This window comes from Notechis scutatus, chromosome 3 (genome assembly GCF_049901735.1).
Source record: "Notechis scutatus isolate UNSWTSFEM ecotype Mainland chromosome 3, rNotScu1.2, whole genome shotgun sequence".
In the NCBI taxonomy this organism is placed as follows: Eukaryota; Metazoa; Chordata; class Lepidosauria; order Squamata; family Elapidae; genus Notechis; species Notechis scutatus.
In genome coordinates, this window is record NC_142011.1 from 112,159,576 (window position 1) to 112,183,101 (window position 23,526).

General features: G+C 40.9%; 1 protein-coding gene across 3 annotated transcripts in view; it reads left to right on the forward strand.

Moving 5' to 3' along the window:
- The window catches only part of SUCO (SUN domain containing ossification factor), a 210,093-nt gene that overhangs the window by 147,623 nt on the left and 38,944 nt on the right, over positions 1-23,526 (forward strand). For all 3 annotated transcript variants that reach the window (XM_087962483.1, XM_087962484.1, XM_026681814.2), the window contains exon 15: positions 20,615-20,680. In XM_087962483.1, coding sequence (XP_087818609.1) covers positions 20,615-20,680 — 66 coding nt within the window. The remainder of the gene's footprint in view (positions 1-20,614; positions 20,681-23,526) is intronic.

Consider the following 23,526-nt stretch of genomic DNA (forward strand, 5'->3'; position numbering starts at 1 on the left):
CCGAACCTCCCTTAGGACTGAAGGTTCTATTATTCGGTGCAGACTCACGGCAAGCAAATTTGAGAGACTGAGCTAGCCAATGTTAGATAGATCACTGAATGATTCTATGAGCAACTCAATCTGCCTGCCTGCTTTGCCTAATTTTGCATAAAAGTTGCTCTTTTTTTTATTAAAGTTCAATATTTATATAAATATTTATAATATTTACAAAAAAGCCATGCCCAGCCAGTCACATGACCATCAAGCCACACCCACAGAACTGGTTAGTGGTCCCTGGGTTTTAAAATTATGAGTTTGGTGATCCCTGAGGTCCAAAAGGTTGGCGACTCCTGTTCTAGTTCAACCCCACAAACAAACAGGAGACCCTACACCATTTCTGACAGGTGGCTGTCCAGTCTCTTCTTGAAAGTTTCCACTGATGAAGCTCCCACAACTTCTGAAGGCAAGATGTTTCATTAGTTGATTGTTCTCACTGTCAGAAATTTTTTCCTTGTTCAGTTTCCATCCATTATTCCTTGTCCGGCCTTCAGGTGCTTTGGAAAATAAAAGCTTGACCCCGCTCCTCTCTGTAGCAGCCCCTCAAATATTGGGAGACTGCTATCATATCTCCCCTGATCTTTCTATTCACTAGACTAGACATGCCCAGGTCCTGTAACAATTCTTCATATATTTCAGTCTCCAGTCCCCAGTCATCTTGGTTGCTCTTCTCTGCACTTTTTCTAGAGTCTCAACATTTTTTTTATAGTGTGGTGACCAAAATGGGATGCAATATTCAAGGTGTGGTCTTACTAAGGCTTTATAGAGTGGTATTAGTACCTCATTTGATCTTGATTGTATCCCTCTGTTAATACAACTTAAGATTGCATTAGCTTTTTGGGCTGCTGCCACATACTATTAACTCATATTTAATTGGTTGTCCACTAAGATTCCAAGATACCTCTCATAGTTATTACTGTTAAGCTTGATTTCACCCAGTCTATATCTATACTTTTGGTATTATACAAGAATACTGTGATATCTATCACAAAATTTAACTTTTATTTAGAATGATGAGCAAGTTTCAATCAGCAAAACCTAATCACCGAACCGGTAGTAACACCGATTGAATCCCACCCCTGTTTATAGTGTATCACAGAACATATAACCAAAGGGTTTGAAGCCCCTTCTCAAAGCAAAGACCTTACATCAGGGGTCTTCAAACTTGACAGCTTTAAGACTTGTGGACCTCAACTCCCAGAATTCCTTCTCCCATGATGTTAGCTCAGGAATTCTGGGAGTTGAAGTCCAAAAGTCTTAAACTTGCCAAGTTTGAAGACCCTTGCCTTACATGATCCTGATTCTGAAATCTAGTTTTTAAAGTCTCCACTGATGCAACACCCACCCACTTCTGGAGGCAAGGCAATCCATTGATTGAAAATTTCAGAATCAGAATAGAGCTGGAAGGGACCTTAGAGGTATTCTAGTCCAGACCCCTGCTCAAGCCGGAGTTCCGAAACCATTTCACACAAGTGTCTGTCCAGTCTCTTCTTAAAAACCTCCAGTGATGAAGCACCTACAATGTCTGAAGGCAAGCTGTTCCACTGGTTAATTGTCCTCACTGTTAGGAAGTTTCTCCTTAATTCTAGGTTGCTTCTTTCCTTGAATATTTTCTCTCCATTGTTTCTTCTGCCTGCTGGTGCTTTGGAAAATAACTTGACCCTCTCTTCTTTGTGTCAGTCCCTCAAATACTGGAACATTGCTATCATGTCACCCCTTCTTTTCTCTAGATTAGCCATATCCGGATCCTGCAACCGTTCTTCATATGTTTTAGTCTCCAGGCCTTTAATTGTCTTAGTTGCAGTTCTTTGCACTTTTTTCAGAGTCTCAACATCTTTTTTCTAACCAAAACTGGATGTAGTATTCCAGCTGTGTTCTTACTGAGGTGGTACTAGTACTTCACATGATTTTGATTCTGTGCTTCTTTATACAACCAAGAATTGTATTAGCTTTTTTGGCTGCTTCCGCGCACTGCTGACTCATTAAGTGATCATCCACTAGGACTCCAAGGTCCCTCTCACAGTTATTGTTTTTGAGCCAGGTTTTGTCTAATCTGTACTTGTACCTTTGGTTTTTCCTGCCCAGGTATAAAAGCCTTGCTTTTCTCCACATTAAAATTCATTTTGTTGGATAGGTCCCATTATTGAAATTTGTCAAAATCTTTTTGGGACCTGAACTTGTCTTCTGGGATGTGACTATTCCTACCAGCTTTACTGTCATCTGAAAATTTCTATTCCCTCAGCTAACAGATAACAGATAATCAGAGTTGGAAGGGACCTTGTAGGTCATCTAGCCCAAGCAGGAGACCCTACACCATTTCTGACAAATGGCAGTCCAATCTCTTCTTGAAAGTCTCAAGTGATGGCACTCCCACAACTTTCAAGGGCAAGCTATTCCATTGGTTGATTGTTCTCACTGTCCGAAAGTTTCTCCTTGTTTCCAGGTTAAATCTCTCCTTGTTCAGTTTCCATCCATTGTTCCTTGTCTGGCCTACAGGCGCTTTAGAAAACAGCTTGACCCCTTCCTCCCTGTGGCAGCACCTCAAATATTGGAAGACCGCTATCATATCTCCCCTGATCCTTCTCTTTACTAGACGAGCCAAGCCCAGTTCCTGCAACCGTTCATTGTATGTTTTAGCCCCCAGTCCCCTAATCATCCTGGTTGCTCTTCTCTGTACTTTTCTAGAGTCTCGACATCTTTTTTATAATGTGGTAAACAAAACTGGATGCAGTACTCTAGGTGTGGTCTTACTAAGGCTTTATTAGAGTGGAATTAGTACTTCCCTTGATCTTGATTGTATCCCTCTGTTAATACAACTTAGGATTGCATTAGCTTTTTGGGCTGCTGCTGCACACTGCTGGCTCATATTTAGCTGGTTGTCCACTAAGACTCCAAGATCCCTATCACAGTTACTGCTATTGAGCCTGTTTTCACCTAGTCTATATTTGTACTTTTGGTTTTTCTTGCCTAAGTGTAGGACTTTACTTTTCTCTACATTGAATTTCATTTTGTTAGATACGGCCCAGTGTTCTAGTCTGTCAAGATCCATCTGGATCTTGAGCCTATCTTCTTGGGTGTTAGCTATTCCTGCCAGCTTAGTATCATCTGCAAATTTGATAAGTTCCCCTTCTATTCCCTCATCTAAGTCGTTAATGAAGATATTGAAGAGTACTGGGCCTAAGACGGAACCTTGTGGCACCCCACTGCTTACTTCCCTCATTGTAGACTTAGATCCATTAATAACTACTTGTTGAATGCGGTTTGCCAGCCAGTTGCGAGTCCATCTAGTGGTGGTGCTATCTATTCCACTTTTTTCTAGCTTACTAAGAAGTAGGCTGTGATCTATTTTGTTGACTGCCTTGCTGAAATCTAAATATATTATGTCCACAGTATTTTGCTGGTCTACTAATTTAGTCACTGTGTTGAAGAATGAAATAAGATTGGTTTGGCATGATCAGTTCTTAACAAACCCGTGCTGACTGCTAGTTATTACTTTACTTGTTTCTAGATGTTGGCAGATCTGTTTTTTTATTATCTTTTCCAGTATCTTCCCAGGTATTGATGTTAGGCTGATTGGTCTATAGTTTCCTGGATCTGTTTTTTTTCCTTTTTTGAAGATGGGAACCACATCAGCTCTTTTCCAGTCCTCTGGTAGTTCCCTGGTGCTCCAGGATTTTTGAAAGATATGGTGCAGTGGTTCTGAAATGACCTCTGCCAACTCCTTTAAAACTCTGGGATGTAATCCATCAGGCCCCGGTGACTTGTTTTCATCAAGATCAGACAGGTGTCCTCTTACTATTTGTTTGCTTATTTTTACTTTTATTTCTGGTCTGTCTTTTACAGTTAGATTTTTGGTGGGTTGAGCTATAGTTTCTTTTTGTGTGAAGACGGATGCGAAGAATGAGTTAAGCAGCTCTGCTTTCTCTCTGTTGCCTGTTACTTCCTTGCCATCTTCTCTCTTTAGTGGACCAACTGTTTCCTTGATTTTTTTTCTTGTTATTTATATGCTGGAAGAAACTTTTTTTAATTATCATTGATTTTGGTGCAAGTCTTTGTTCATTCTGAGCCTTTGCTATCCTGACTTCGTCTTTGCAGATTCTGGCTATCTGCTGATATTCTGCCTTAGTTGTATGTCCTTCTTTCCATTTTTTGTACTTGTCCTTTTTTTCTTTCAATTTGCCAGAGAGATCTTTGTGCAGCCATGCTGGTTTCTTCTTGGATTTCTTGTTTTTCTTTCTCAGTGGTATTGTGCTGGTCTAGGCTTCTATGATCATACTTTTTAGAGTTTCCCAAGATTCTTGAGTTGTTTTCCCCTTTAGGATTTTCATCCATGGAGTCTTGCCCAAGTTCTCTCTGAGTTTATTGAAATAAGCTCTTTTAAAATCCAAGACTCTGGTGTCATTAGGTTCTGTTGCTTGTGTTTGTGTTATGTTGAATTCTAGTATGACATGGTCACTCTCACCCAAGGTTCCTGCAGTTTCAACTCCCTCTATCATTTCTTCTCTGTTTGTAAGAATTAAGTCCAGTATGGCTGTCCCTCTACTTTCACCCTCTACCTTTTGGACAACAAAGTTGTCAGCTAGATTGGTTAGGAACTTATTTGATTTCTTACTTGGTGCAGAATTAGTTTTCCAATTGATATCAGGATAATTGAAGTCTCCCATTACTATTGTTGTGTGTTTCCTGCATATGTTTGTTAGTTGACTGGCAAAAAGGACATCTATTTTTTCTGCTTGATTGGGTGGCCTATAATATACACCTATGGCCATGTCATTCTTTTTTTCTTTTATAGTGGCCCATGTGCATTCTAGGAGGTTTTCATCTTTGGTTTCATGCATTTCTGTAGTAATATAGTGGTCCTTTACATACAGTGCAACTCCACCTCCTCTTTTATGGGGTCTGGTTTTTTTGAATAGTTTGTATCCTACCAGTATGTTCCAGTCATGGGTTTCATCCCACCAAGTTTCTGTTATTCCAACTATATCATATCTGCCTTCAAGTTCACCCTGTTTGTTCCCCAGACTTTGTGCATTTGTATATAGGCACTTGAGATCTTTATGTCTGACACTGTGTTTACTGTCTACATAACCTGTGTTGTGCCTGCCTGCCCCTACTTTCTTGCCACCTGTTTGATTAATGCACATGGTATGGCACTCAACTATTAAATGCTCGGTTTTGGTTGGCATCAAGGTTGATAATCTTACCTGCACAAACATCTATTTTGCCTGCACTGGTATCCTTATTAGTTTTAGGTTGCTGGGGACAGAAATATTCTGAATCCATTAATTCTCTGTCCCCGCTGTTCAGTTTAAATGTTTATCCAGGAAATCTGTGAATTTAATGCCAAGTAACTCAGTCCCTTTCTTTGATGGATGCAAACCATCTCTTTTGTAGTTTTTCATTGGACCAGCTGCAGACATCATGACTAATATAACCAAAGCCTTCCCTTTTACACCACTCCTTTAGCCACACATTAAACTCCGCTACATGCTGCCCTTTCCCTTTTTGTTCCTTGTATACTGGTAGAACCTCTGAAAAGATAAGCCTACAGCCCATATTACTAAGTTCATACCCGAAGCTCTGGAAGTCTTTCTGCACAGAAAGTACATCCTTCTGGGACAGATCATTTGTACCAAGATGTATAATAGCATCAACATCACAGTCCTTGCTGGCATTCTTGACTATCTTAAGAATACGCTTCTTGTCTCTGCTGGCAGTAGCACCTGGTAGACACCTTACCTCTTTCAAAACCTCAGTATCCTTTCCTAAATTTACATCCCTTACAATTGAATCCCCAACCAGAAGGTGGCTTCTCTTTTTGGATGCCTTGCTCTTCTTGTGTGACTGGTGCATAACACCTGATTCACACTTTCTCTTTTCCAAGGTAAGTTCTTCTTCTAGGACCATGATCCCCAGCTTACTTGAGTTATCATTATCACAACTACCTTGACCTGCCACTTTAGTGTCCCTATTAAGGTCAGCAAGGGCACTGTATCTGTTATGCTGGGACACAGCAAAAGCTCTGTGTTTATGGTCCACAGTTCTCACCCTGCCAGATCCCACCGTTGTCCATACTGCCCTTTTCCTGTAGGATCTTTGTGATAGTGGGGGCTGGTAGCACGGCAGCTCAATAGATGGCTGGATTGGGTGCCTAATTTCTGCTTGGAGAGCACAGATTAGAGATTCTAGATAGGTAATCTGTCCATGTAGACTGGTATTTTTTTACAAAGAGGACAGTATGCAAGTTTGAAAAGAGTACTGCGAAAGACAGCTGTAAAACAAGTATTACACTGAACTAAGCCGGTCATTTTGAAATAAAATAAAATCACAATCTCAAGCACACTTACCCTAAATGTCTTATTGGTATTCTTGGTTTATAGCTATATGATTTGCGCTCTGTTAGGCGTGCAGGCCGCTATCTTTCTCCTTTCTACTCACCCTCTGCTTCCTTCACAATCAGCCAGCAGCTCCTCCCACAACCTCTAGGAATTTGAAATGCAATGGAAGCAATTCAAACTGCCTCTGTCCTTTCTACTCACCCTCTGTTTCCTTCACAAGCAGCCAGCAGCTTCTCCCATAACCTCTCGGAATTTGAAATGCAAATCTCAGGGATCCCCAAACTGAACTATGGCCCATTACCTAATCACTACCAGGCTGCATGAGTGGCTGGCCGGTGCATGCGTATCTATGTGTGCATGCACAATCCCACTAGCGTAAGCCTCATTACAGGTGCTTGCTGCCCTAATCACATGACCCTCCTTGTGGGCAGCCGCGCTCCCTCTCACTGAGTCCTGTTGCAGGCAGTTGTGGTCATACTTGTTGCGGGTGCTTGTGGCCCCACTCACAAGAGTGTCACTGCGAACATCACAGACTCTTGCATGCACGCATGTGCATATGCACCTGCCCCTCCCACAAAATCATCCCCTTTCCCCCCTCTCCCTGTTGCAGGCCACCAACTTAGAAAGATTGGGGAATTCTGATCTAAGTCATTTATGAAGATATTGAAGAATACTGGGCCTAAGACAATCCTGTGGTACCCTACTGCTTACTTACTTCCATGTAGATGTAGTGCCATTAAGGACTATCATTGAATATGGTTGTCAGCCAGTTACAAATCCATGTCTATCCCACGTTTTTCTAGCTTACTGAGAAGTAAGTTTTAGCCTACTTTGTCAAAGTCATTGCTGAATAGATGTACTATGTCCACAGTATTTCAGTGGTCTAATAATGAAATAAGATTGGTTTGGCATGATTTGTTTTTAACAAACTGGTGCTGGTTACTAGTTATAACTTTATTTGTTTCTAGATGTTTTCAGATCTGTTTTTTATTGTTTTTTTAGTATCTTCCCAGGTATTGATATTAGGCTGATCGGTCTGGAGTTTCCTGGATCTGTTTTTTTTCCCCTTTTTTGAATATGGGAACCGCATCATCTCTTTTCCAATCCTCTGGTAGTTCCCCGATGCTCTTACGATTTTTAAAAGATATGATACAATGATTCTGAGATAACATCTGCCATGTCCTTCAGAATTGTGGGATGTAATCCATTATATTCATCAAGGTCAGACAGGTGTTCTCTTACCATTTTCTTGCTTACTTTAATTTTTATTTCTAATTTGTCTTTTACAGTTATTCTTTTGGTATGTTGGGCTATAGTTTCATTTTGTGTGAAGACTGATGCAAAGAATGAGTTAAGCAGCTATGCTTTCTCTCTACTGCCTGTTACTTCCTTGACATATTCTCTCTATAGTGGACCAACTGTTTCCTTGACTTTTGTTGTTGTTGTTAATATGTTGAAATAAACTATTTTTATTATCTTTGACTCTTTTTTTTGCAAGTCTTTGGTCATTCTGAGCCTTTGCTTTTCTGACTTCATCTTTGCAGATTCGGGCTATGTAGTGGTATTCCGCCTTAGTTATGTGTCCCTCTTTCCATTTTTTGTACTTATCCTTTTCGCCTATTGCTTGTATTTGCATTATATTGAATTCCAGTATGATGTGGTTACTCTTGCCAAAGGTTCCAGCAATTTCAACTCTATCACTTCTCTATTAAGAATTAGGTCTAGTATAGCTTTTCCTCTAGTTTCCCCCTCTACTTTTTGGATGACAAAGTTGTCAGCTAAGTTGGTTAGGAATCTTTGATTTCCCACTTGCTGCAAAGTTTGTCTCCTAGTCGATATTAGAGTAATTAAAGTCTCCCATTACTACTATTTTCTACATACATTTGTTAATTGATTAGCAAAGAGTTAATCAATTTCTTGTTTGGTTGACTTCTTCTCCTGTAGTATACGCCTATAGCAATATCATTTTTCCCCTTTTACATTGATCCATAGATTCTATGAGGTTTTCATCTTTGGTTTTGTATATTTCTGTAGAGATGTAGTGATCTTTTATATAATGTCCCTCCTGTTTTGTTAGGTCTGTTTCTTTTGAATAGTTTGTATCTTTCCATCATTACATTTCAGTCATGAGTTTCATCCCGCCAAGTTTCAGTAACTGTATCATATCCGCCTTCATGTATTAATACTTCAAGTTCACCCTGTTTGTTCCCTAAACTTTGAGCATTAGAGTCTTTATAGGTCTTGGGTATGTTTCTTTATATTTCCTTCTTGTGAGCTGCAGTCCATCCCTTACCAGTAGCCCTTCATGCAGGTAATGCAGACCATGGTTTAGGAAGCCAAAGTTCTGTTGATGACACCAGTTTTTAAGCCAATGGTTCATTTCTAAACATTTGCTCCCTCATTGGATGTTGGCCTTTTGTTGGAAATAGAGATTAAAAACACCATTTGTGCTCCTAATTCTTTAACCTTCTTCCCTAGCTGTTTGTAATATCTTGTTACTGTTTTCAGGTTCATTTTCAGGTTCATTGTTGTGTCATTGGTCCCCCACATGTAGGAGAAAAAAGTAGTAGTAATCTGTGGGGTTGATTATTTGAGTCAGGTACTCAGTTATATCTTTGATTTTTGCTCCAGAGAGACAATATACCTCCCTAGATTGACTGCCTGGTCTGCAGACTATAGTTTCTGTTCCCTAAGGATTGAATCCCCTGTCACCAATATTTGCCTTTTTTTCCTAGGGAAGTCTGAAACATTTTTCTTCCTGTTGCATGGATGCTTCTGTATCTTTTTAAGAAACTATTGATGAATGATCTTTTGTTAGTATCTGTATATTTCTACTTATTTTTAGATTGATTCTCTCTTAACAATCTTCCACCCATTACTTCTTGTCAAGAACTACTTGTAAATAGTATTAAGAAGCTTGGCCTGGTACCAGCCATTTGGCTTGACCTTGTTTTTCAGATATTGGCTTTTGCCATGTCTGTGTGAGTTTTGGCTTGTTGATTATTCCCAGGGGTGTTCACAAAATGGAACATATGGTTTGCTTCAGATGAGAAAGAAACATGCTGTTTTGGAAGTTCTGAATTGCAATTGCAGCACAGTAGACCTGGAACTTCTTGTGTTTCAACTGAAATAAAATCCAGATGGGTGTAAACAGATGTGCAGGGGCATACTGATATATTGTGAACTTCTCCTGTTCTCTGTGTGGATCACCTACTGATATTTCTATTGCCTTCCTTTTTGCTAAATAGGCACCCATAATTATGACGGTGTTGGCTAGTGGGAAATGAGTCTTCATGTGTCAGTTGGCTTCTTTCAATAGGACAGAAAATGTCAAAAATCATTAGAACATCCCAAAGATATACACTCTATAGATACAAAACCTATTATTTTTCACTGTACAGGCACATAAAGTGATAGTTATAAATAAGCAACCTTATATTTGTAAAATATGCTTTAAAACACGTGTCCAAAAATCTTTGTGAAATAATAATTAAAACTGAATTCCAAAAAAATAGATGACTTCAAAGTCATCCCAGTAAGTTCTGAGACTCCTAGCTGCAGTTTGATAGCTCAGTTATAATTCTGCAAGATTTTTTAAATTTTAAATTAAAATTGGGGACAAAAATTGTTAAACATGAGATAGAATTTTATTTTTCTTTCCTTTTACTTCCTGTTTTTTGAACTTCTGCCCTGCTTAAAAAAACCAAAGAGTTTTCAATTATTATAAAATTTGTTTGGTTAATATGGGTTGTTTCTTTTTAAAATTATGTTATATGTATTACTGGGGTATTTAGTTTTAGAGAAGCAATGTATTCATTAAGAAATAAAGTTCTGGTTTTTTTATTGTTGTTTTCTGGTAAATGACCCTAGAAAATATTTGAAGTATCATAGTACCTTTGCAGTTCTTAGTAAGGACATTTCAGCAGGCATCTATTTTGGTCATAAAGGGCTGCTCATAAGAGAGTATTGTCCTTGAGCAAGTCTGAATCTTTTTGACAGGCAGCCCATTTGGTCTCCAAGAGCTGCTCAGTGGAGGGACATGGCCTCACATGGGACCAAAATCCTCCAGCAGGCAGCCAGTTTGCCCTCAAACAGGTGACTGGGGCTTTCTACACTGGCACTGTTGAGCTGTGGCGAAGTGAGGGAAAGGTAGCAGTGGCTGATCCCACCTGGGATGGCACTCATTTGAGGATTGAAGTAGAAGGTGAAGAGGGCAGTAGAATGGGAAGAGCTGGTGGATTGGAAGTACTTGACTGCATGCCTCAGCCCATCAGTGGAGCAGCTGAGGGAGAGGTTCATGGGGATGGAGGCCAGAGGCCAGAGAAGCTAAGTTTCTTCCTGAAACCTCCACGTGTGGAGCCACATGGACTGGTATCGGGCCCGTTTTCCCAGACAAAGTAGCCTACGTGAATGCTGTGGTAGTGAGCCTGGAGGGAGAGAGGCAAGTGGGTGATGCTTCTATATGATGAAGAGGCTGCCAAGCTGGGGAATCTCGATATCTTCCTAGATGAACTCTGCACCTGGTTTGAGACAACACACAAGTCCATAAAATGGAGACCAAGATCAATGCCATCAAGCAGGGGAGCAGGCTGGTGACTTGAGTACATACATGAGTTTCAGAGCCCAGTCAGAAAGCTGAGAGGGTAGCTGCCATGGTTGCTAGTGTATTACTTTCGTGATGGCCTGAAGCAAGAGCTGTACCATGCTTGCCTGTCCCATGGCCTTCCAGATGAGATCCACACATAGTACCAGGTGGCAACAAATGTGGAATTGGATCTGATAAAGAGTATAAAAGGCATGGAGAAGCTGAGTCCCGACTGAGAAGAAGCCAAGAGAGGCGCTTGCTGGGTCAGAGGATCCTCCGCCCTGAGGGAAACCTCAAAATGCAAACCCAGGCTATGTTTCAGATGTGGAAAAAATTTTGCTGGGCCGCAGAGAAATCTCACCCCCAAAGTATCCCCCCAAAGCAATTAATCCAGGCGGTGCAGAAACACAAGGCTACTCAGCCAATATGGCCCGCAGGAACCCTCCCTGCCCACTCACTCCTTCCATGGCAAACTTGTCTGCTAAGTTGCTGTTTTTCTTTTATCTGACCATCATCTGTTCTGCTGTGCCAGGAGATTTAGATTAGCTAGGAAGCAGGAAATGGTTGGATTTCTTGCTTTCTAGCTAAGCACAGTCGAACCTCCCTTAGGACTGAAGGTTTGCTTGCAAGCAAATTCAGCGCAGACTCTTGACAAGCAAATTTGAGAGACTGAGCTAGCCGATGGCAGATCGATCACTGAATAATTCTGTGAGCAATTCAATCTGCCTGCTTTGCCTGATTTTGGATAAAAATTGCTTTTTTAATAAAAAATTCAATATTTACATACATGGTGTGTTGTGAATTAATTTTGTGAGTTTGCTTGCTAGCAAATGTTATGAGTTTGCTTGCAAGCAAATTTTATGTGACAGACTGAGCTAGCCAATGGCAGATAGATAGATGACTGAATGATTCTGTGAGCAACTCAATCTGCCTGCCTGCTTTGCCTGATTTTGGGTAAAAGTTGCTCTTTTTTTATAAAAAATTCAACATTTATATAAATATTTATAATATTTACATAAAAGCCATGCCCAGCCAGTCACATGACCACCAAACCACACCCACAAATTAGGCCATGTCCATAGAATCAGTTAGTGGTCCCTGGGATCTAAAATTATGAGTTTGGTGGTCCCTGAGGTCCAAAAGGTTGGCGATCCCTGCGATAAGGCATCTAGAGCACCCAGTATCAATGACGGCTTCTAACTCCCCGCCCCCATGTTCGGTACCACTAACTTGACCTTGACTGTAAAAGGTATGATGGGATCATTCACCACTGGATTGTCTTCGCCGGTTGGGTTCTCGGGGACGTGGTGTCGGTCTGGTGGTCCATTGCTCCCATCTGCGCAGAGGGGACTTTCCCAGCTGTGTCTAGCAAACTGGCTAATGTCCGGAGGTCTTCCTTGAGTTTTCCTACCTCTACCAGCCGTACTAGACTTGGACTGTGGTGATTGTGGTACAGGAGTAGGGGCCAGACAGTCTGCTGCTCTATGGCTGTCGTAATATTTCAGCATCCTATTGGGTTGGGTATGAGCAGCTTTGGCTGGTTTGGCCAGTGGTCTCCTAGCTACAATTTTATTAGGTGGGCCCGCCGAACGTTTTCTGTGTGAGTTGATGCTGCGGTCTAAACTGAGGAAGGCGGCATACCACGCTTGTAAGGTCTCTGGTATTCCCCTTGTAAGGTCTCCGGCCTTCTTTACTTCTGAATCAATGGCATTTTTAAAATAGCATAAAGTCATTCTTTGAGGCCAGTCCATGAGGTGGCTGTGACCCTTCTAAAGTCACAAATGAAGTCTGACAAGGTTCGCTTTCCTTGTCTCATTTCCATTAACTTCTCTTCATTCTCTGCCACCCTGTCTGGATTTTCAAATCTGAGCCTTAATAATTGAATAAATCCGTTGACATCGTGGAATTCGGGGGCTTGTTCATTGTGTAGTTGGGCCACCCAGTCTGAAGCATCCCCTTCATTCATCCTGTCTGTTATGGCTGTAACCAAATCGCACTCTGTGGCATATTGATCTCCAAATTGTTCTATATGGGATCGGATTCGAGTGAGGAAGTAATTGAAATGTTCATGGCAGCCATCGAATACGGCCATAAAGGGTATTTGGTCCACCCTGGGTCATGGTTGGGGAGGTGGTACAGGCCAGGCCCCTGCAAGTTGAACTGGAATGAAAGGAGCCAGGCGGGTGGCGTATCTAGGCTGGGCAGGCCCCCTGAAGCCTGGCTGGGTGGTGCCTCTCTGGAATAGGGGTCTTTGTGGTTGTGGTTGCAATTCTTTAGTTTCCACCTGTCCACCTACTGCGCCTTCTTCTTTTTCAGTCTCCATTTGGTCCTCTTGAAATTAAATTAATGAGACCTCTTTTTCTGCCTCTTCCTCTCTCTTTCCAAAGAATTCTGCGTAGAATAATTCTGCTTTCTCAACTGAATGAATTCTATGTCTCTGTTCTTGCCACGTAAACATTAATCCTTCTGGAATTAGCCATCTGTAGTTCACCTCTTTTTTCAGTAAAATTTTAGTTAAAAATCGGTATTCTCTTCTTATCTCTCTCACTTTTCTGGGTATTTGTTTTAAAAACACAATCTCCTTGCCCTTATATTTCAGCGTTTTCTCTCTTGCCACTTGCAATATTTGTGTTTTAATGGCTTTTTTTGTAAATCTGATATGAACTTCTCTTGGTAGGTTATTTCTCATTGCATATCTTGTAAAAACTCGATATACTTCATCTACTCCATCCATCATCTTCTCTTCTGTTATTTCCAAAGCTTCAGCCAATATTTCTATCATTATCTCAGCTAGATTAACAGTGGTTGAACAAGATAAAAGTGGGATGCTGAAATGGGAGATGGACAGATCAGAATTTTATCTCAGATTTCAAAACAGGTTGTGGTTGCAATTGTGGTTGCAATGAGGAAGATGGATGTGGCCTGGCTGGGTGGAGGGGAAGTGGCTGCTGTCTGGGCAACCCCCCTTCAGACCAGGACTTTGTTGGTGCTGGCTGCCATTGGCACTGAATCCACCCCTGGCCTGGATAAAATCTCCACCCTGGAGGGATACTCTCTTCAGGGGGTAATCTTTCTTCTGGAAAATGAGGGGATTGCCTCAGAGGCTGCAACATACCTCTATCAGTCGATGCTTCTTGCTGGGCTTCTCCAACTGGCATCTGTATAATCTCCTCATCCCTCACAATACTTGGAGAAGTGAAAATGGGTTGTCTCAGGCCTCCCACTTGTCCAAACAGGCTGTGAGACCAAGCCTGTCACCTTTAACTTCCAGAACTGTTGTGGTAAATCTGCCATTAATGGACTCCCATGATAAATCTTGGGGATGTCTTCTTGAGAGAATTCCAACTCAAATTGCCTCTCTTCCCTCCAATTTGGGTCAATAGCCGTATACATGGGCCTGGAGAAAGACTTCTCTTAAGACAGCTCGGTTAAATCTGGGTTGTAACAATTCCTTGAGCTGAAACGCTTCAGTATAGCTCCCAAATCTTTTTCTTCTATTGCCATTCTGAAGGCATCCATCATCTCCTCCAAACAGGGGCTGGCAGACTCAGCTAGTGCTCCGGAGGGGGGCTCCCCACCAGCTCCCTCCTGCACATCTCCAACTTCGGCTGATTTTTGATCTTTTTCCATCTCTGGGAAAAAACCCTCCGGGGTATCAGCTAAACCCTTTAGAAAGGAAAAGTTGAATTTAGGAAATAAATGTTAGGCATCCAGAAATTGTCCATGGTAATCAATCACTCCGAGACAAGTATAATCTCCAATTGATTTATTAGAATAGCTCTGGTACGTCTATGGAATTTCCCAAACTGAAAGTCATTTTCAGCGTGTTTCACAAAATCCACCTTCTCTCCTCCCACTTCTTACACTTCATTAATCACAAGAACCAATTAACTACAGCTGGAATTTTTTAATGCAACATACAAAATAACCTTGAACTTTCCAACTTTTCCACCCTTTTTCCCTTATAACATTCTTGGCAGCTGAATCTCAGAGCTGACATAAATATTATTTGAAAATTCCAAACTGGGTATCTCCCTTGGAAGCAATAATCCACCCCAATATAATGGAGGTTATGAAAACAGCCAGGTATAGGGAAATTTTAGATGACCAAAGGAATTTAAAGAGAAATTGGAAAAGCAGGGAATAAAACTGGATTGGTGGACCTATATGCAAATTCAAACAAGATATAAAAAAAGACAGTGAGGAATTTGGTATGGATAATGAATTACAAAAACTAGATAAAATCTTGATTGGCCCAGATGAGAAATTATTATGAAAGTTATATAAACATTTATTAGAATTTGAAAGAGCGGAAGAAATTGTGAAAGGAATGATGATTGCATGGGGTAGGAACGTTGGACATACTATTGATCTGGAAGAATGGGAAAAGATCTGTAATGTGAATTATAAAATAACAAAATCAGCGGTATATAAGGAAAACCAACATAAAATGTTCTATCGTTGATATTTGGCACCCTCAGGACTGGATAAGATTTACCCAAATTTAAAACCAAATTGGTGGAAGTGTGGACAACAACAAGGTACCTTCTTTCATTCTTGGTGGACATGACCCAAAGCGAAAAAATACTGGAAAATGATTCAAACATGGTTAGAAGAGTTAACTAAAAACAAAATTGATTTTGTCCCGGAATTATTCCTTTTAGGAATAATAAAAAAACCTATAACAGAAAGACAAAATATCTTATATTACATATATTAACAGCAGCAAGAAATTCATATGCTCGATACTGGACGAAAAAGCTCCATACCACCTGAAGGCTTAATAATAATAAAAAAATTAAGAGTGTGTGGAAATGGATAAATTAACTATGGAATTAAAAAGGTAAACAGACACAGAATACAATGCAGTATGGGAAACATGGTTTATTTGGATTGATAATAGGTATAAGAATAGAAAATGTAAATAATGTATATAATAAATAAGAGAGTATGGAAGTATTATGTATTGTAAGTTTTGATAGGATACATAAATGTATATATAACATCACAGCGCTGTTTAATAACTATTGGTATTATGTATAAATGGAAAAAAACTCAATAAAGCATTATTTTTTTTAAAAAAAAATAGAGTAACCACAGGAATAGAATTTGTGCCCATGCCAGAATATCCAAAGGACCTTTTTTCTCAGTAACTCTTACGAAGTGGATGGATTTCCTAAAGGGGGTGTCAGCTGGATCTCCAGCATGGGTTTTCCCTTTGATGCTTGGTTGCTATCGGCTGCCATAGTAACAGGAGGGGGGCAGGTTATTTGGGTTTGGGAAGTGAGCTGATGTTATAAACTAAAAGGGAGGTTTGCTCTCATGTATTATTGCGCTGCTGAATGAAGTTGTATACACTCAGTCAAGGCCAACCATCCTAGAACTCCAGATACACGAAAACACCAGAAGAAGTGCTCTACATGACCCTATGCAGAACGTGGATTCAGCTTGGGTTCCTGGGGAGTGGCATCTGGGGAAACTCAATGTGTAATTTTCACGCCTTTTGGATCAGATTTTTTTTTTTTTGCTGCTATCATTTTAAACTCAGTAAAAGTACCTCTTTTCTACTTCAATGGAGTTGGTGGGGGGTTTCTTTCTTGGGTTTTGAATGGAGGCAGGATAAAAAGAAGGCTCCTCAAAAAGAGTTCAAGGTGTGGGGGAGAATTTGTGTTTAACCACTAAGTACTACTTAAGGCTAAGGCAACCGTGCAGAAAGTTAGGTCCAAAGTGGTGGGATTAAAAAATCCCAGCAACCAGTTCTCTGCCCAGTTGCTGGGTGGGAGTTGTCATGGTGGGCATGGCCTACAGGAACTTCCTGTTTCTGGCTTCTGGTGGGCCTCCAGAACCCGGGAGTGGCCGTTTTTGTCCTCCCAAGGGTTCTGAGGCTTCTCCTGGGCCTCTAGGAGGTCAAAAATGGTCTCCCCCGGGCTCTGGAGGCCTACCAAAAACAATGGCCCATTTCCAAACTTCTGGTACTTCCAGGAGGGCCATTTTTCACATTTCCAAGGGTTTGGAGGCCTTCCCTGGACCCTTGGGGGAGCAAAAAAGGCTTCCCCCGGGCTCTGGAGGCCCACTGGAAGCTGGAAACAGGCCCATTTCTGGACTTCTGGAAGGCCCATTCTTCCTCCTCGAGAGCCTCCATGCGGACCCTGCACTTATCTCCATTGAAAATGTGCTGCGTGGACACTCCTGGGAGGGGAGGGGTGAGTATATACCATGTTTCCCCCCAAAATTAGAGACAACCAGAAAATAAGCCCTAGCATGCCCTTTTCAGGATGCTTGTCATATAAGCCCCACCTCCAAAATAAGCCCCAGTTAAGATCATCAGCCCTGGGGGGACATGGCCAGCTCAACATCGTTTGCAGGGGTCGCCTGTGGCATCAGAGAAGGGAGTCTTAGCTGCCTCTTGGGGGTGGGGGCTCCCCATCCTTCCCGTTCGCTAGGGCCATCGCAGGTGGTATGGCAGGCAGAAGGGTCTCATGTGTGGTAGAGCTGGAGGATGGGGTTGGAGAAGCACGTAGGTGCTGCGGCATGGTGCCACTACTGCCCTGCCATGACTTGCATCTTTGCTGTAGCACCAGCAGCAGGTGGAGGCAGAGGCACGGGGGAAAGCTACACAATTCAGCCCACCGGACTCGCTGCACAGACGCTTGCTCTGTCGCAGCTATAGGCAAACAAAGATGGTGGGACAGAGTGTGCAGGTGCCCACACAGCGCATCTGGTAAGCCAGATTGCATGCTTCCCCCCCCACACACCTGCTTGCTGCTTGGAGGCTGGGCCAGCGGTTGCAGCAGTCAGACTCACCTGCTCTGCCCCAGACCTGGAAAGCAAGGAGTGTCCTCCTGGCCAGGGACAAGATCTCTGGCGGAGGCGAAACACCATCCCTTGCAGCCCAGAGGAGGCGGCACAATTTGCTGGACTTTGGCTGCGTCTCCAATGGCAGCAGCATGGCAAAGAGGTATGGAGGTGAGTAGGGGTGCCAGGGGAAAGGAGGCTCTGCAGGGGGGGGGGGTCCACATGCTCAGAGGGAGCCTCAAATACAGGTGCACTCAGGTTGTGCATCCCGTGCAGCAGAGAGGAGTCCATTTGCTGTGTCTGCCGGACCATCCAAGCAGCATGCAGAGGCAGAACCAGAGACATTGGGGAGGCACGCAACCCAGCCCACCAGACACGCTGCACAGCTGGCCCCCCACTCCATCCCACCATCTGTTTTTGCTTGCCTGTGTCAGATTGCGTGCCTCCCTCCGCACCTCTGCCTCTGTCTGCTGCTTGGAGGGCTGGGCCAGCAGTTGCAGCAGTTAGAGTCACCTGCACTGTGCAACTGCTGGGCCAGCCCTCCAAGCAATAGACAGAGGCAGAGGTGTGGAGGGAGGCATGCAAGGAGCTGTAGCTGCTGCTGGACATTGTCGACCCTCGCACACCTGCCACCTCTTGTACACACCAGGGGGGATGAGGCACCGTACTTGGCCAGATCCTTGCAATCACCCTGATACATTATTTTCCCAAAAGCCCTAATGTATCTTTTGGAGCAAATATATATATAAAAAACAGATCTTATTTTGGGGAAAACATGGTAGGTCCTTTTCCTATAGTGAAAATCATCAGTCCAGTTACAGTGGAGCTACAGCTACCCAAAATACTAGGAAAAGTGCACCTGGTGTTCCATTGTCTTTTGTTAAAGCCTGCTCAGGTATTTAAGTTTAGACCTATGGGAAAAGAAATCCTGGGTCCAATCATAGTGGGGGGGAGAAGAACACTATGAAATAAAAAGGATTTTGGATTGTAGACATTTCAAAGAAATTTGCAGTACCTAGTGCAATGGAAAGGGGGTCCAATATGAGAAGCAGAATGGGTCAGATCAATTAGTGAACAAATTTCATTCTAAATACCCTCAGAAATTAAGGTAGCATGGCAAAGGGGAGAGAATGAAACCATGTTAACATGTGTTTATCATGTTTACCCGAAAATAAGACCTTGTCTTATTTTTTTTCCACCAAAAAAGGCACCAGTTGTTATTTTTGGGTGGGGGGCATGTCATCCACTAACTCACCTCACTTGTGCATGTAGCCTCCTGCCTCCTTTTCACTGTCTTCCAGAACTTCTTTGGCCAGCAAGCCTTTCCTGAAGGCCTCTGTAGCCAATAACAGAGCTCCGTATCAATCTGGAGCTCTGTTATCAGCTACAGAGGCCTTCAGGAAAGCCTTGCTGGCTGCAGAAGAGATGGACCGATGTGTGCAAGGCCAGGCTGCAACTATACCAAGGTAAATAGTAGGGTCTTTCCCCCCCCTCCCTATGGCAACTTGAAAGGAATGCTTTAGGAGTTGACCCCTAGATATCAAAGGGATCTTCACAGTAGCAGCTTGTAACCTTCCCTGCCAATTTTCCTATTGACTTTCTTGGCAAGCTGGCAGAGAAGATTGTTCATGGCTATCATGATTGCAGCATGCTTGGAAATCAGTTGCAAGTGCAAATGGCTTGCCAAAGCCCCCTGTTGCAATCACCTGACTCTGAGGGAGCTGCAATAGCCATTGTCACTTGCTTATGCTCCGCTGCTATTTGGTAACAGACTGCCATGAACTGTGGGGAGGAGGAATTAAAAGAGAATACTTCAGGAAATGAAAATATGTGCTGTGTCTCCTTGAGATGTTGCATCAAGGTCACCCAGCTGGAAGAAGGAGAGGACTGCATACCAAACTGAGCTTGGATTGACTGTAATGAAAACATCTTGCCCAAACCTGATTGGTTACACTGACATGGGCAATGACAGATAGTTAAGGGAGGGAAAGTAGAGGGATTTTGGCACGTGATTTTCAGTTCTGGCTTTGCACTACTACAATATATTTGGTCTCTCATAAGTTATAGCTTTCTCAACAAATGGAGCCAAGGATCATTTTTCAACAAATGAAGCCAAGGTGGGAGTTGTGACAGGTCTGACAGCCATAAATTTAGGCATAGATTATAAGTCTCTTTGTTCGGTGCCATAGTAATTTTAAAAAGACATTGAATGAATTAAACAAGTACTACTTGTATTTTAGAAAGTAATTGTGAAGAATATTTTTCATTCTATTTATAAATCATTAAAAATATAGAATTATTGAAATAGGACTACATCTACATCCATTTGTGATCTGATCTTTAAGCTTCATAAAATAAATACCAGTATCTATGGATATTGCTGACTTTATCATTCTGGTAAAAGCCATTTCTAAGATCCCATATATGGCTTCTCTAATGAGGTTAATAAAAGCTAGTATATTTGATAAGGCCTAAGAGACATATGGGGAGGTAGCAAATAACAGTTTTAGAAACCTTTATATATTCTTCATTTAAAAAAAACAAGACTAAACTTTTCATTTTTCAGAATTATTTGGTTTGCTTGCATATTTGTTTTAAAGTACAGTACTGCTACAACAGGGAGTAAGGCACTTGGTTTTAAGACTGCATAAGAAACCCAGAATGTCTATTCTATTAGCTAGGATCTTAATATGACAGTATTATATTGTATATTTAATAATAAGGATCAATTTAATAATATGATAAAATATTACTCTATTCCACAATATATTTATTCTAATCAGTCTAAGCAAGCAGATCTGATGTTAAAAAGGAGTTACCGTATTAACCAAATATAATTTTTTTATTCATTTTTGAATAGATTATCCTTTGGACTATGATATAAGAGAAGAAAAATCTTCAAAAAATCTACTTGGTTCTGCCACAAGTGAGTATACTAAAAACTACTTTTCATCTTAAAATGTTAAAACATGATTGCTCTTATCAGGTCATGGTGCAGATATGTTGATATATGTTTACATATCTTGTTGGAGGGGGGTGTTACTGGAATGTTTCTTGGTAAATAAGAAAGTTATTTTTATGCTTTTGTTATTTGGTTGTTTTAATCTTATTTATGAATGGATTTATGTATTTTATGTAATTTATGTAAATTACTCATAAGAGGTAGTGATTAGAATGGCATAAACCCATATAAATGAACTATTGGGGTTCATTTTAAATTGATTCAAGATGCTGTACTTTGTGTATAGTAGGCTATTTTTAATTTTTTTAAAAACATACATCAATATCATTTCATGGACAGTGTAGGGCCTGAGTATCATTCATTTTGGTACAAAAACCACATTAATCAAACTTACATAATCTAATGTTGTTATACAGTACATATCAGTATTAACATATAATCCTTCTTTTTTCAATTATTCAATATTTGCTACATCCTTCTAATAGTAATAGCATAATTATTGACCAAATATCCTTTTTCAAAATCTGATCTTATCCTCTAACATTCACTTTAAACATGTTAGGTAAAATATGTATAACAGTATCCCCCCATTTCTAATTTTTTCATCTATTCTAGTTTTTAATACAGCCAATTGTTTTTTTAAATAAAAATCCATCCTATCCATCGTCTCTCATTCTCTTGGAAATTCCACTTCTCTTTTTGACTTGCCTCCCACACTCCCCCCTTAGGTCCTTATCTACTATACATCTTTCCTATTCAACCCAACTATCATTTCCAACCTCACTATTTGTGCTGCCCATCCACCCATAGATCTGCCAAATCCTCTCTTTTTTCCAAAAGTATCTTTCCATTTCCATTTTTCTATCTCCTAATATATATTTTCCCAATTTTATTTTACTCAACTTTGTAGTCTCCTCCTTCTTTTCTCCTTTTTCTATTTGTTTTGTCGTCTGCTCTATCTCATCTTCTAAGCTTATAGTTATCTCCCTTGTTTCCTGGGCTTTATTATCTTGCTTCATTGTTCTTTGTTGCTCATTTTCAGTCTTCCCAGTTATATCATGCAATAAGTCCTTTATCTCCCTGGAATTCCTAATCATCATGTCGTAAATGTTTCTGAGTAACATCATAATTTCTCTTTGTGTCTCCAATTCTTCCTGATGGGCCATCTTGCCTTGTTTTAAAAAGTCTAAGTAGTATTCAATGTTCTGTGAGTAATCTGTCACCAATCCAGAGCCTATTCCTTTTGACTTCTCAAAGCCAGCAGATTACTTAATCTTAGTATTGTCCATCAGGGAATACAATAGTTATAGTTCTTTATATCACACAGTTAGTCAATGAATTCCATTTAATCAATCCAGGGGATTTTCCCAATAATTCTTAGATCCACCTTTTAATTTGCTAGTTAGTTCCAATATACAAAAATCATTCCATTAATTATCTTCAAGGTTTTCAAGGTTGATCCTCACCATAAAATAGATAAGTATAGAACAATAAATAATACAGCAAACCTCCAGGTGTTACTTTTTCTTATCAGGGTTTTCAGGCTGCTATCATGGTTGGAATGTAATTCTATGTTACATAGAATATATCCATTCACTGGTAGATGGCACCTTCAGGTTGAAAATCAGTGCTAAAAATCCACTTTAAATGTATTATTTCAAATTGTTTCAAACAAAATATCCAAAAGCCAGTCAAATGTCCAGTGTTTTAAAATGCCTATTCTAGCTCTTGTCAGTAAGATTTAAACATCTAGTCTTTCTATATTTTAAGCTTTTAGTGATTTCTGGTCAGGGTGCAGTGTTTCTCTGCCTCTCTTTAGTCACCGCTAAAAAACACTCCACAGAGCCTCTTTTTCAGGATTAACTTTCTTTTAGGGTAAATCCTAAATAAAATTTAAAAGTCACCTCACTCAGCACCAGTCACTGTCCACTCACTCTGTTCCTGCACAATCTTGGTTTCTTCGGCTGCCCCAGCCTTGTGGCGGCCATTTGGTCACCTAGTCTTTGTCCTTGGCAAAGAGGGAAAAACCCTGAGTCCATCAGGAGAGCTGCCACTCTCTGTGACCAGCAGGGTGCCCCTCCTTATCTATCACCCCTAGAGGGTGACTTTAGCCTCTGGGGGGCCCTCCGATGAAGAGGATTCGGCGTGGGGATGCGAAGCCCCACTCTCCTGCACCGATCACACCATGACGTCAAACTGGAAGTCATATAGTAGACATTTTAATATTCTCCATGTATTTTCTGCTTTAAATTTATCTTTCATTGGAACATGATCCCTTTCGGAACAGAATGAATCCTAAACTTCTTATTGTTCAGCAGTACTTTGGATTCATTTCAATTATTTGATTCTTACCCAACCTATTAATGTAACTTAGATAATGTTCTATATTATTGACAACTCTTAACGAGCAATAGAAATTTCTGCTGTCATATTGATGGCATTTCACTTTAGTATTCTGGATGATTATGTCATAAATATGTATATAAAATACAGATAATTGGCAGAATTCTTTAAAAGGTTGCTGTCAGCTGGTGCTCCATTCAAAATCCAAGAAAGAAATACTTAGACTCTTTTAATCAAAGAAAAGATATCTTTTACTGGAAATCGAGTGGTAGCAACAAAAGAATTCTGAATCTGAGAAAATGGGCACGTAAATCACATATACAAAGTAATGGCAATGTTCCCACCCCCAATAGTTCAATTGGCTCATCCAATTAAAAGTTGTGTATATCATCATGTGGGCATCTCCAGGTAGTGATGAGGCTTCTGTCCGTTAATCTTGACATAGTTTGATAAAGGGTTGCAGCTGC